At 29.1% G+C, this 14,762-nt stretch overlaps 2 protein-coding genes across 4 annotated transcripts; both read left to right on the top strand.

The window, feature by feature from the left end:
* Positions 1-1,583: 1,583 nt before the first annotated feature.
* Positions 1,584-2,778, top strand: LOC137816619 (abscisic acid receptor PYL2). The gene has a single exon (XM_068619835.1). It carries the CDS (start codon positions 1,710-1,712, stop codon positions 2,271-2,273), a length of 564 nt encoding a protein of 187 aa, XP_068475936.1. The 5' UTR covers positions 1,584-1,709; the 3' UTR covers positions 2,274-2,778.
* A 7,450-nt stretch (positions 2,779-10,228) lies between these two features.
* On the top strand, positions 10,229-14,113 carry LOC137816618 (homeobox protein ATH1-like). 3 transcript variants are annotated; one of them, XM_068619833.1, is made up of 6 exons: positions 10,229-10,642; positions 10,947-11,008; positions 11,248-12,550; positions 12,788-13,143; positions 13,614-13,674; positions 13,845-14,113. In XM_068619833.1, the coding sequence occupies exons 3-6, from the start codon at positions 11,420-11,422 to the stop codon at positions 14,007-14,009; spliced, it is 1,713 nt and encodes a 570-aa protein (XP_068475934.1). In that variant the 5' UTR covers positions 10,229-10,642; positions 10,947-11,008; positions 11,248-11,419; the 3' UTR covers positions 14,010-14,113. The 3 variants fall into 3 exon arrangements, with proteins under 3 accessions (XP_068475934.1, XP_068475935.1, XP_068475933.1); XM_068619834.1 differs by lacking the exon at positions 10,947-11,008 and having other exon boundaries at positions 10,521-10,642; XM_068619832.1 differs by lacking the exon at positions 10,229-10,642 and having other exon boundaries at positions 10,676-11,008.
* The last annotated feature ends 649 nt before the right edge of the window (positions 14,114-14,762 follow it).

Genomic DNA, 14,762 nt, shown 5'->3' with positions numbered 1-14,762 from the left:
AACCCTTTGCATGGAAGAAACTCCCCAATGGCCAACAAACACAATCATTCAAACACTTTTGAGAATTGAGATCAATCACTCTCTCATCTTTTATCTCTTATAAGTAATTTGTATGAAGCCAAAGGTGGGTCCATCAGAAGTGGGGAATCCTGCAAAGTGAAGCTAGATCACGCGGATAAGAGTTTCTCACATGATTTCTGAATCTCTCTCTCTACCTTTCCCACTACTCCCCTCAAAATCACATTCCTCTCTCCAAAACTACCCATTTTAGAAATAACACAACAAAACTTAGGTCAACACACTCAACACTTGACTCTATTTTTTTTAATACCAACATTCAAAATAATATATTTTTATATTTATTCACATAAACCTCATAGATTATATATAGTGTTTTTTTTGAGTTGGGTGTGTTTGGATTTTAGTTAAAATGTAATTAGGTTAAAAATTGTAGTTTTAAGGTTATCTTGATGTGGAATAAATTATGTTAGAAGGGTTCTCACCTTTAAGCATTCTCAAGATCTATATATATGCATGAAATAAATTATACCAATAGTATAGTTGAAAAAATTGTTTTTTTATATATAGAACAATTAGGTTAAAAAAGCTTTCAAATAGTCCATACTTAAAGATTTGAATAACAATTAAAAACTATTTTTAAATTGGTGTGTGTAAAATATGAGTTTCATTTCATCAATATACACTTATTGGTAGAAAAAATGGAGTTGTCAAATTTGACTTCAACTAAGTGTGAACTAGAGTTGGTCTATTTCAGATTTGTGAGCTGTGAAATAAATTATATAAAAAGAAACTACTAAATTAGTGCTTACTATAGTCTACTACAAATCTAAATCTATTTGTCTAGTATTTCTATAGGTGTATAGGGTCCATGAGGTTATAATTGCTAAAAATGGCAAAATAAATAATTAGAATAAAGAAAGTAGTCCATGGTTTTGACATTTCCAACATGTATCACTTTTGGGAAAATAAATTGAAAGGCAAAAGGTCAACATGAGGCACATTTTGTTATAAACCTTTCCTCATCACATATGAATACTAGTGAACAAACCAAAAATTAAATTAAATTAAAAAAAAAAACCCTCAAAAGCATCACCGAATCTGCTTCAAATCACCATGAGACAAAGCTGCCAATTCAATAAAAAAGGATTAAAAATACAGTGTGTGTTTCAGACAACACATTTCCTCAAATAGCTAAAGTTCAGGTCCAAACACCAAATGCTACCTTACATATTAAGTAAGAATATTACATATACACTTCAAAATACTTGTGTTTCAACCAACCACCTTACCCACAAAATTTAAACTTAATATAATTTACTTTTTAAAAAAAAAACATTACCCATTTAATAAATTGTTTTCTTTTTATAATCTATAAATCTTTTAATTCAAAGTTTCATCATAAAAAACAATATAATAATTCTTTTATGAATGATGTAGGAAGTGGTGATGTTGTGTTGTCATATATACATCATAAAACAAAAAGACAAAACCTCATACATAACCTACCATGCATACACATAAATTTTCTGATGTTGGTATGATTATTTTGTCCATCATCATCTCCATGTATATATCATCAATACCTTCATAATGTTAACCTAAACCCTTCCATTACACAACCCTCTCTCCCCTCATCTTCTTCTTCCTTTGCATGAGACAGAAGTTGACAACAAACACCAGAAAACATCATGGTTTCGACTCAGCATCATGTCCAGGGCCTAACAGCTGAGGAAGAAACAGAACTAGAACCTGTGATACAAAAATACCACCTTTTCGAACACTCTCCCAACAAATGTTTTTCCATAATATCGTACCGCATCGATGCTCCTGCGAGCACGGTTTGGCCGTTCGTGAGAAGCTTCGAGAACCCTCAGAAGTACAAGCACTTCATCAAAGGGTGCAACATGAGGGGTGACGGCGGCGTCGGAAGCATAAGAGAAGTCACGGTGGTTTCAGGTCTTCCGGCGTCGACAAGCACCGAGAGACTCGAGATTTTGGACGATGACAAACACGTTCTGAGCTTTAGGGTTGTTGGTGGCGAGCACCGACTCCAAAACTACCGTTCCGTTACATCGGTGAACGAGTTCAAGAAAGAGGGTACGGTGTACACCATCGTATTGGAATCGTATATCGTAGACATACCCGAAGGGAATACGGAGGAAGATACCAAGATGTTTGTGGACACTGTCGTCAAACTCAACCTTCAGAAACTTGGGGTCGTGGCCATGGCTTCATCGATGCATGAACAATAACACCACAACTTCTATGGTATCCTACGTCTTTTTTTTCTTTTCTTTTTAAAGGTGAAATACGAGTAATTAGCAGGAAATCATTCATCCTAGGATTATTCTCGTTCAAGCACGCTTAATTACGGAGCTTAATTACGGAGTTATGATGAGATTCGATGTTCCATTTTAGTATTATTCTCGTTCAAGCACCCTTAGTTACGAAATTCTGATGAGATTCGATGTCTTATTTTAGTACTATTCTCGTTCAAGCAGGCTTAATTACAAAGTTCTGATGAGATTTGATGTCCCATTATAATACTACTCTTGTTCTAGCATGTTTAACTAAAGAATTTTGATAAGATTTAGTACATTAGTAGGTATGATAAAAATTCTTAGATTTCTCTTCTAATATCATAGCAATTTCTTTAGCAAATCGGATAGCTAGAAGGTTAATTAATTAATTAATTACTATGCTTGTTTTCATTTTTGTACCAAAAGAAATTCCAATCTGCCAAAATGGACAAACAAACACCATTTGGCCAATGTTAGTAATATTGCATGCTAATTAATTTCGAATATCATCACTTTCGTTTCTTGATATTCTTTTTGGAGAGTTTTTGGGTTTTGATTTGTGCATAGGTTGGACTAATTAGGATGATGAGTTTTTGTGAGGTTTTACTTGGGTTTTTTATATCGTTGTTAACACGGTTGCAAAAATTTAAATTCAATTGATTAGAGGGGTGGTGGTTATTATGTTAATTTAGTGATTAATTGGATATGGAATAGAAAAAAAAATGGTTGGAATCATTTCAAGCCTTCTCAATGAGGAATGGGTCTTAAAATATTTAGATTTGGCCTTCTTTTAAAGCAATTGACTGACTCAGTCTGAATAAGAAGAAAAAATAATGTTGCTGGGGAGTTCCCATGCATACACTTTTTTCATCTTTCAAAGTTGTCGTGTGTATAAAACTTTGGATATATTATTATATTTCTCATCAATTATATATATAATATGGTTTCCATTTGGTTGTGCATGTTATCTACACGGGCTCAGTTGGGCCTATGAAATGATGAATATTGAAAATCTATATCTACATGTAATATTAAATTAGACTTGAAGTTATTTTCTTTAATATGATATCAGATTTATATTGATTAATTACTCTATGAATGAATAGTATTATTTTTTAGTAGGTCCAAAATTAAATTAATGATTTGTTGTAAACCTTATATATAGATCAAGTGGCATTAGATTCCACTTAAAATTCTAATGTTTTTGTGTGTATTGTGGTAGCATTGATTAATATATTGAAGATGGATAAAGAAGAAGATAGGTAGATGGTAGTTGAGTTAGATGGTATTTTTGTGCCAGCTTAAATGTCAAAGTTCTTATTCAAAGTAAAGAGCAAGAAAAGAGAGAAAATCTTGTGATGAAAATTCACAAACATGTGATGTGCAACATGAATATGGAAAGCTCATTTCACAACACGAGCATTTCGTGTAGTTCTTGCAAGCAAGGTTTGTTTTCTTTTTAAGCTGCAAAAAAGACACACAAAAAAGGTAGAAAAAGTCAATGGAAAGTGGCTTGTAATTTTTTTCTATACAACTTGTAACTTTATTGCTTCTAACTATGTTTATGAAATTCCACAAATTTTCTGTCATGTTTTTTTTTTTCTTCAGAATTTAACATATCAGCATGCATGAAAAGAGCACATAATTACAAATCTAGAACATTAGGTATAAACAAAAAAAAAGTGCGAACAATATTTGACTTTACACAAAAACGCGTTCATCGCGACAAGTATGGCTAAGTTGGATACGGTTTTTTTCAATTGAACATGTCATGTTTGGACAAGTTTTTATGAAACCTAGATGAGGAATTGATATGCTGAGATAAGTATTAGATAATAAGTTAAAACATAATTCATTCTTATAAAATTTGTAAATTTAAATATAGTTTATTTTTATAGATTTAGAGTTGATATTTATAGACAATCTAATAATGTATCTCATGATATATTCAAAAAAAACAAATTTCACTAGAATAAATTCTAATATTATTTTAAAAAATGGATTTATATCTAACTTATTTTTATAAAATAAATTTTTAAATTAAAATTTATTCCAACTTATATTATAAATTAATTTAATTTCTAACGGATTAAAATCTTCAACGAAATAACCGATTATAAAATTGATGTAAATAATGTTGGAATGCTTGGAAATGGGCCTCTATTGTCATTAGTATTATTAGGCTCATTCTCCAACTGATGAATTCAAATGAAATGTCTGTTTTGTTATTAGTGAGTAAAAAAAAAAATTCTATCCATAATTCAATCACAAAGTTACGAATATGCAAATTCAAAATTAATATGTTACTTCTAAATTTTGTTATTCGAAAATTGATCTGGACAACGTAAATAATTTTTTGGATGTCAAAATTCGTAAACAAACATAAATTTTCAATATCATTTACAGCACCTCATTCTGAATATGAAAATTTAAAACTCATAATTTACTTCTAAATATGACCATCCAAAAATTTAAATAAATACGAAAATAAATTATTTCCAAATTTCTGCATACATGAGTAAAAATGAAGTAAAGGACAATGTTAAATTTTACATTTTATGCCTTAAATAATATGGTACATGATAAGGTACAGGGAGAAATTGGTATTATTATTCTTTGGGTCCATTATAACTTCATCTGCATGTGTCTTTTGGGTCTATAAAAATGTGACTATATAGGGTAAAGGCTATTACTCAACTATGCTCATTCAACTTTCATCTATTAATTTCCCCATTTATTTACCTCTAATTTTAAATTTCGAATTTCAAAGTACATAATATTTATTCTTGATTGATTGTAAATTTTACATTCTACATTAATCTTTTCGTAACTACAAAAAAAAAAGTATAAACTTCACACAATACAGCCTTGGAGAATGTACAAGTAGTATAAAAGGATGGTATAACACAACTTTTTTTAAAAATTATAAAAAAAAAAAAAATCAAAGAATTGAAGTGTATGTTTAATTCGAAAGAAAATCCAAAAAAATTGTTAATATAATTTAGTATTCGGTTTATTTAGATTTATTAAGGTACAGGTTTGTCGTTTTTTGAGGAAGAAAGAGATAGGAGTGATAGATTCTCTGTGTGAGGTTGTCTTGTATCATTAATAAGCGAACTAACAATAATGATCACAAAACAAAAAAGTGTGCCAATCAAGTCAACAAAATTAACAAGAGAATAAATGGAGAAGAAAATGAGACAATAAATTGCATATACTTTAAAATACTTTTTTAAAACAAAATAAATTCAGGAGACTTTCCAACTCAACCAAACATACAATAATAAAATTATAAAATATAAACTAATTTTTAGTAATAAAAAATAATTAATTATTATAATAATTAAATTAGATATAATTTTAGAGATTAAAATTTTTTTAAAATTAATTTTAATTATTGTTAAATGATTTTTAAATTGGTATCTAATAATAATGAAGATTTTTACTACCAAATTTAAAAATTAAATAATTGATAGTTAAAACCTTGATTGTTAATTAAATATTAATTTAAAAATTATTTTTTTTAATTTTTAATATAATCTTTAATTTAATTACTAGTGACTTTTTTTTATTCTATTTCATAATCTAATATACCTACAATAAATGGACCACGAGCCTACTTACAAGATTCTCACCACATTGACATTTCTATTCTCATGATCTGCTTGTGAAAAATAAATAAAATATTTAACAAATGAAAAAAGTTGGATAAAATAGTTTAGAGAAAAGAAAATAGTATACATAAATAAGAAAAGAAGTTGACTAAAAAAATTATCATGACTTCACATTATTAAAATCTTAAAGAGTAGTATAAATTTATTTTATCTTTCTATATAATTGAGATACATGAAAAGCAAAAAAAATATATGATAAAAAAAAGGATAAATTGTCATTTTATAATACAATAAATATGGACATATTTCATTTATAGTACAATTTATACTACAATAAGAAAAAAATTACAATTAGTACAAAAACTTTAATTTTTGTTTGAACTCTACTAATAAATAAATGTAATTAAACACACGTTCGATTTCTAGTAATAGTTACCTATGTTTATTAAGAAAAAGTGATATGCAATTAATTTTGAAAGGTATAAAACAAAAAGATAATATAGTATATGCAAAAGAAAATATATACATATTATATTGAACCGATTATTTTTTTAAAACATTTCCAAGTTAATATAGTATATGCAAAATAAAATACTATAAAACTTAATATGTATTGAATGGATTGTGTTTAATTATTTGCTTTTAATTTTCAACATATTAAATTTGATTTTTTTTTAAAAGGTTACCCTCTTTCTTCTCATCTCTCACCACTGTCATTTTTACATCACTTTGCATTACATGGTCAATATATATAAATATTTTATTGTTTTTATTTAAATAAAATTATGTTATAAAGTTTTGAAATATAAGTATTACAAAATAATATGATTCTCTGAAATTGTATATAAAACTAATCAATTTATTACAACTATTTTTGTTTTTTCTAAGTTGATTATGAAAATATTTAAGGTTATTTTGATTGAGAATAACTTGGCCCTAAAAAGAGTAAAGTAGGTGTATTATTTTCCTCAGCCTAGAGAAGAGAGCATCACAACGGCTAAATACAAATTTAAATAATCCCACAATATATGCGAAAAGACACCCATACTATTTTGTCTATTTTTATTATTTCACTTGTTAAATAATTCTGATTTTTTATAGTGATTTTATTATTTTTAATTATTAAATGAATCGAAATGTTAAATATGACTATTTTCATATATTTTTATCATACAATATTTCAAAATAATAAATAACTACAAAATATTTTTAAAACGTTAAAGAAAAGAAACACACGTTACTTGTTAGAGAGGTAATCTTTCTCGTTACTATAAACATTAGGTATCACTTTTTTTCTTACAAAAAAATAATTATAAATTATTTTTATCTATAATTTCTCTATTTGGTAATGCAAGTATTCTAAAAATATAACATCATCAGACTTAAGACTTATGATGGTTAAAAAAATTCATATGAGAAAAATTTAAAAAAGACATTTAATTATATCTTTAATAAATATCTATAATTTTGTAGAATTTTAATACTTTATTAATGAATATATATATATATATATATTATTATTATGCATGAATAACATCACTATTTTTTTCTTCATTCTTTCTTCAAAGATTGAAACAACAAACAGGGAACAATTAAACTTGATGCGTGTTTCCTTCCTCGATTTCATCTAAAATTTTTTAAAAATATTTTAATAAAATTAAACAGATAAAAATAAAAATTATACATTCAATTAAATTATAAAATCAATTATTTACAACTTTGAAGATCGAACGAACAATAAAAAAATTAAGCTATTCATAGCCTTTCTCGTCTCGTTAAATTAATTTCATTGGGAGTTTTTTTTATTCATTTAAATTTTAAAATTATATTCGATGTGTTTGGAAGACAAATTTAAATAGTATTTCGAGTAATCCTTATTTGAATAAATAAATATATATAAAAAAAATTATGTCCATATAATTCTTACTAAATATTATTATAATGATCAATATTTTCAATTGAATTATATTTTTTTACAAAACACATTATTAGATAAAAAAAATTTAGCATAATAAATGTTTTCTAAAATATAAATTATTTAATCAACTTATTATTATTGTTTAATTTTAATAAAATTTGATCACTATACAATTATATTAAATTGTAATTAAAGGTTAAATTGAAAATACCTTTATATATATTTATATTTATATTAGCATTTTTTTATAGTTATTCAAACTTTACCTTTTTTATTTTTATACTTAAAAATTACTTTTAGTCTTACAAAATAATAAAATTTTAATCTTTTGTGGAGTTTATCTGGATAGTTTTTAATTTTTTTAGTCTCTGTCGTCTAGATATCTGAATTTAAAAAATCATTTTTAACCATCGTGATTATTTTCAAATACTTTAAAAAAAATATTAACTAGCTATTTTCTCTTATATTTAACGTAAACGTTAATATGTTAGCAACCAACTTCAATTTTATTTTATATGTAATTGGAGCACATCACAGTTCACAAAATTATCTTCTCAAAATTTCGAAAAACTAAATATAACATTAAAAGTAATATACACCTTAAGTTACATTTCCCCATCTTGTTTATACATTAATGGGTCAAATCCTATTTCAGAAAAATGATCCCATAAGAAATTTTAAAACCAACCCTTGTTAGAAAGTTCTAAAAGTATATATATATGTATGTATATAGTATATAAGTTTATATTATATTATGTAGCTGAAAATATATAGTGATTTAAGCATATTTGAAGTTAATTGTATGTTATGTGGGTAGTAGTAGTTGACATTTAGTGCCTGTTTGGATCAAGGGGTGGCACTGTAGCGCAGACGGATTTAAGAGTGCCACCCCCGTTTGGTTCCGTGAGAGAGTGAAGGTGAGGGTGAGATTGAGTGGAAACATGGGTGATTTTCGGATCCTCCCAAATATGAAGAGAAAGTAGAGTGGTTAGAGAGGAAAGCCACGTCAGATTAGTGAAATACTATTGTGCCCTTATTTTTTTCATCTTCCACAGTGTAAACTGCCATTACCATCGCGCCCATGCTTCTTCTTCTTCCTCTGCGGCTTCTCTTCTCAGTGTCTCTTCTCTTGCACTGTGCTTCAGATTTAGGTTTTCAGATTAACTTGGGCTTCATTTTTTTCCACTACGGGTTTCAACTTTTAAAAAAACATTACTTTGTTTCTTCCTACACCCCTTTATATTCTTATATCATCCTTATAATTTAAAAATTAATTTTATATTATATATTTTGACAACTATTTTTTAAAATATATTAATTTTGTTAATAATAATAATGAAAATTATTATTAATAATAATTTTGTATATATATATATAACATAATTTAAAGAATTATAAATAATATTAAAACTATCTAAATAAATTAACTTAAATAACAAAATTAATTTAAATTAATAAAATAGAAAATGATAAAATTATACTTATATTTAAAATTATATTTAATTATTTCTTTAAATTTTACATTTATTTTATTTTATTTATAAATAAAACTTTAAATTATTTTAATTAACTAAAATATGCACAAAATTAATAATTATTTATTCTTATTTTATATAAAAAAAACATAAATAATATTAAAATTATCTAAATAAATTAACTTAATTAAAAAAATTAATTTAAATTAATAAAATGGAAAATAATAAAAATATATTTAAATATAAAAAATTATTAATTAATTTCTTTGAATTTTAAATTATTTATTTATTTATTTATAATTAAAACTTGAATTTCTTTTAATTAAATATAATGTGTAAAAAATTAATTATCATTTATTTCTTCTTCTTTTTATATAGAAGGGTAAATTTGTAATCTTACAATTTACACAATTAAAAATAATTCAAAATATCCTTACAACCATCGCATCACTCACATATTTCAATAAACTTTCCTCACACATCCACTCTAACATACCTCAATCCAAACATCCTCAACTTTCTTCACAAATCTTCACACTTCCACTCCCCCACACCCTCAATTTTCCACTCTCTCACACCCTCTAATCCAAACAAAGCCTTATGGAATGTAAATGATATGAAATTGAGATTGATAAATGCAAAGAAATGATGAATGAGTTAATGAATGATGATGATGATGATGAAGAAGGAGGGTTTCAGAGGAAAAAATGTCGTCATTTATTGGCATGCTTACATCAGAAGGTCTATGTCTGGCAACTACTATCCACAAGAAAGTACACTCAACAGCTACACTACAAGCCCTATCACACTGTTCTTTCCATTTCTCTCTCTCCTTCACACGTCAAAACAATTCCCTCGTGCCTTTGTTGTTACATTGTGTAGGGAAAGCTTTGGCTTTTGTTTACCCCATTTGAGTCATGTTTCTGTTCACGTTAGCATCTTGTTTAAAAATGGCTAAAAAACCAAAGGGTCTTCACCAAAGTGTTTCTGAGGCCCCCCCTTGCTGTGAACACGAGAGAGAATCCTGATATTTTGATTGCATTGCATTTGCAGTGACTGAACAAAATGATAATAGTAGTGATAGAAATAGTAATAGGTGTGTGTTGTTAGGTGTGAGGACTGAGGAGGACAAAAGAGATCAGAGAGGGCCCGTTAAAGGCTGCACCACAAATGAGTGGCACTGCACCAAAGGCTACTACCAATGTCTACTGTGTTCTCTTTCTCTCTCTCTTTCTCCTTTCTTGTTTTTACTCATTCGTGGCTCTTCTACCTCCATCTATCTCACACACCTTTTTCATCCATCTCCAACACTAGGTGCAACATCTACCTCTTTTCGCTCTTTGTTTCTTATGAAACCTTTCTTGAGCCTTTACATACAGTTTTACACACTCTTCCATGCTTTTGGTTTTCTTGAGGTGGTTGTCTTTTTTTGGTTTGCAAAAACACCAGATAAGACGAATATATATGTGTTTTTTTGTACTTTGTATAAAGAATTTAATAGCTTAGTCTTTAGCATCGTGTTTTCTGCTTATGGTTTATAAATTTGATGACTCTATAACCTTAAGAACTTGCTACAGGCAGTGCTTATTTTTCATGCTCCTTTTATTTTGCTTTCTAGCTTCTTGGAGGGTAACTAGACATCCTTTGAAGAAGTGTTCCATCATGGCTCAGTTTGTTTTGGTGAGTGGTGATAGATATGTAGCTAACTCCCTATACCTGTTCTTGGTTCTTCTCTTGAAATCATTTGTGTCATTTTTAGTTTACATAAGTAGTCCAAAAGCCATTTTTTTTATTAATTTCTTCTTTCATCTTTCAGTAAATGTTCTAGTTTGGAATGATGATAAATTGAGTCACAATGTAGGAGAGTTATCTACTACTATTTTCGTTGCTGCCATGTTCTAATTTTGGTTTATTTGTAGCATGGACCAGTTTCCATTTTCTTCAAGAGAGTAAGGTGATTCTTCCAAAAAAGGGGAAGAAGGAGATCCTACTGGTACCATGAATTTGAACAAAAAACAAGCCACTCTGGAGGTAATGCTGTTTTGAAAGGCTATTGAAGAAGTATCCCGTGGCTCTTTTTACATTTCCCAGATGGAGAATAATATGTACAGTGCTTCACTGGACATTTCTGGCAGAAATTCTGCTGTCATAGAAGAAATTGCACAGCATTTAGCACCGAAGCCACTGATTCAATGCTACTCATTTGACCTCAATAACCAAAACCACATTATAAATGGAATTCCAGTACTTGCTGCAGAACAAGGTGAATCTACAAGTGATGTCCATGTAGATGGTTGCTTCATAAACCCTGCTAGAATTGCTGATTCCAATTCATTTGTCACAATACAAGGAGAGAGTATTGTAGGAGATGTCTCAAATCCCATTAACAACAGTGCCATTCAAGAGCATTTAGCTGGAGGAAGGCCAATTGCTTCTGCTGATTCACTTGCTGATAGAATAGGCCTTCAAGATAATCTGCAGAGTTCAGCAGCTTTGTCTCATTCAATGAGTGCATTGGAGGCACTGGGGCCATACATCTTCAATAATTGGCAAGATACATCAAACCCTTTGGCTGCAACTTTTGGTGATCATGCCTATGATGAATTATCAGGTATTCAGAAGTGGAATGTGAGCAAGTTTCTGAAAGCTCCAGAGGCCAATGGGACTGAGATCCAGGCTTATTCTTCCATAGGAAACCTGGTTCAAAATGGATGGACATCATCAAATGTTGCAAGCTTGGGCAATTTTGCCTTTAATTCCTCTAATTGTAGTAAAGAGCTGTCACTAAGTCTTGCAAGATCTCCTCCAACTACAGGTCAGTGCTCAGAGATGAGCTGCTCCAACGCATCTCGTAGCATGAATGGAACAAGTTCAGGCTTGGATCAACCTTCCTGCAGCAGCAAGGAACTGTCTATGAGATTAAGTTCTAACAAACATGTCCAGTTTTCACCAGCAATATTGGGGTCCAGATATCTTGCTGGAGTTCAAGAGATATTTGCTCAAATTGCGACATATTCATTTGAAAATGTAGAGCTGATAAATTATTCAGCTTCTGGTGTTAGAGCAGGAGGAAACAAGTCAGCTTCAGCTTTCACACCAAATAGAAGGGTAGCGAATAATCAAAATGAAAATTCCATTTATGGAGTACATGTAGAAGAATCTCCATCGGAAAGACATGCAGCTGACTCAAACAAATCCCAACTTCTCATGCTTCTACAGCTGGTAAAATGATAGCTCTTACACTCATTAGTTGAACATAAGTTATGGTCCTGATTTAATTATATGTTCAAATGTGCTTGCTTTGCAATTATCATTTTTCCTCGTTAAGATTTATGCATGGAAAAATTGGCCCGTAATTAGGATAGTGGGTAGAAAAGGGCAAATATATATGAAAAGTAATATGTGAAAGTTTTCATTGTGACATAGTGATAGTAATGGACTAATGCCCTTTATTATTAGGTGGACAATGGATATAGTCAGTGTTTGGATGAGGTTCATACTGTGGTATCTGCATTCCATGCTGCTACTGAGTTGGATCCGCACATGCATGCACATTTTGCACTTCAAACCATCTCTCTCTTATACAAGGACTTGAGAGAGAGGATTAGCAATTGCATTCTTGCCATGGGACCAGATTTTAACAGCTTGTGTTCAGAAGAGGAGAAGGAATGGTCTCTTGAAACTTCATTCATTCAAAAGCAATGGGCTCTGCAGCAGTTGAAGAGAAAAGATCAGCTATGGAGACCCCAAAGGGGCTTGCCAGAGAGATCTGTCTCAGTTCTACGCGCTTGGATGTTTCAGAATTTCCTCCATCCGTGAGTTTCTTTATTCAAATATATAGAACTTCTTTCTATAAGCTTTCTCACAAGTAATCACGCAAAAAGACAGTAAGAATATAAAATTAATTTAACTTCTTTCACAAGTTACAACTTTTACCTTTTGGATTGCAGTGACATTTAAACAAGAGAACTTGCATAAGTTGTTTTAAATTGCGAAAGAATGAATTGAAATTAACTTATATAGTTAACTTTTATAGAAGCTCTCGAATTCAACTTTTCAAAAAGCTTAGATACAGAAGTTGTTTTCAAAATTGTGAGAGTAGTTCAATTCATTTTACTTTCTTATAGATACTTAGAAGGAGAATTATCTACTTAGGACATGACCATAAGCTTTTGAGATGTAATCATCAGCTAAGAGCATACATATTTAGTGACTTTTAAAGTTGTGCAAAAGGGTCTACCCTCAAATGCATGTTTTTTTTAGCATATGATGTGATGGATTTCAGGTATCCTAAAGATGCAGAGAAGCATTTATTGGCAGTAAAAAGTGGGTTGACAAGAAGCCAGGTACTTGTTACTCTCTTGTTAGATACATCCTTTGATCCTTGCCAGGTAGTTGTTTAGGGAGGAACAGTATGCTATGAAAAAATGTAAAACTTATATAGAAATAAAAAAAATAGCAAACTTGTTCTTGTTTGAGATGATAATTTGAGTTGTATTTATGGTTGATTGACCAGGTATCCAATTGGTTTATCAATGCACGTGTTCGGTTATGGAAGCCTATGATTGAAGAAATGTATGCTGAAATGAGTAGAAGAAAAGCTTGTAGAAATGAAGAAGGATTGGAGAGCACTCACAGAAGCAGGATAAACATGAACAGTCAAATGTTGAATATCAATTGAAGTTGAAAAAAAGTCATATAACAATGACATTATTATTATTCCTACTACTAAGTTTTTGGATCAACTAAGTAATTTGACACTGATGAAATCAGAATTGTGCATAATGCTGTGCTTAGTTGGGTATTTATAAGATACAGTTATCTTGAAAGAGGTGATTTCATATAATGGATGATATTTGCAATTGTTAACATGGAATTTATTTGACTGTCCAAACTGCCTTTTTTGGTTAGATTGTAAATTCCTTGCTGGTTCATAGCACTTTGATAGTGTTGGTGGAAGCTAAGAGAAGTGGTTTTGTGGACTAATCATCAATTGGACCCTGTCATTTATACGTGTGAAAAAAAATGGAAGGAATGCACTTAATGTTAATAAAAAATTTAGTGTAGCACAAAAACAATCTTATCATATTATTGTAAAATAAATTTCACTTAAAACAAATTGTCAGTTCTTTTGGTTGATTAAAAGTATATATTTTTACAAAGATGTAATAAATACTTTTAATGAATACTATAGTTATAACAATAACATTAACAAGACATTTTTGTTAAAATAATAAATTAATATTTTAAGAGCATTTTAACATTAAAATTAGTTTAAGAATCCAAAAAAATATTTAGAGTAAAGAATGCAAAAAACGTTATAATGTTATTGAATTGAGTAATCATGTAATAGTTATACTTTTTAATTATATATTTAGCTAAAATACAGTTATCCTATAATTGTGCTAAACTTCATCGATTCCTCTTTGCATAC

The sequence above is a fragment of the Phaseolus vulgaris genome, chromosome 1 (genome assembly GCF_000499845.2).
Source record: "Phaseolus vulgaris cultivar G19833 chromosome 1, P. vulgaris v2.0, whole genome shotgun sequence".
Lineage (NCBI taxonomy): Eukaryota > Viridiplantae > Streptophyta > Magnoliopsida > Fabales > Fabaceae > Phaseolus > Phaseolus vulgaris.
The sequence above is the reverse complement of the archived record's forward strand: the minus strand, read 5'-3'. Positions and strand labels throughout refer to the sequence as shown.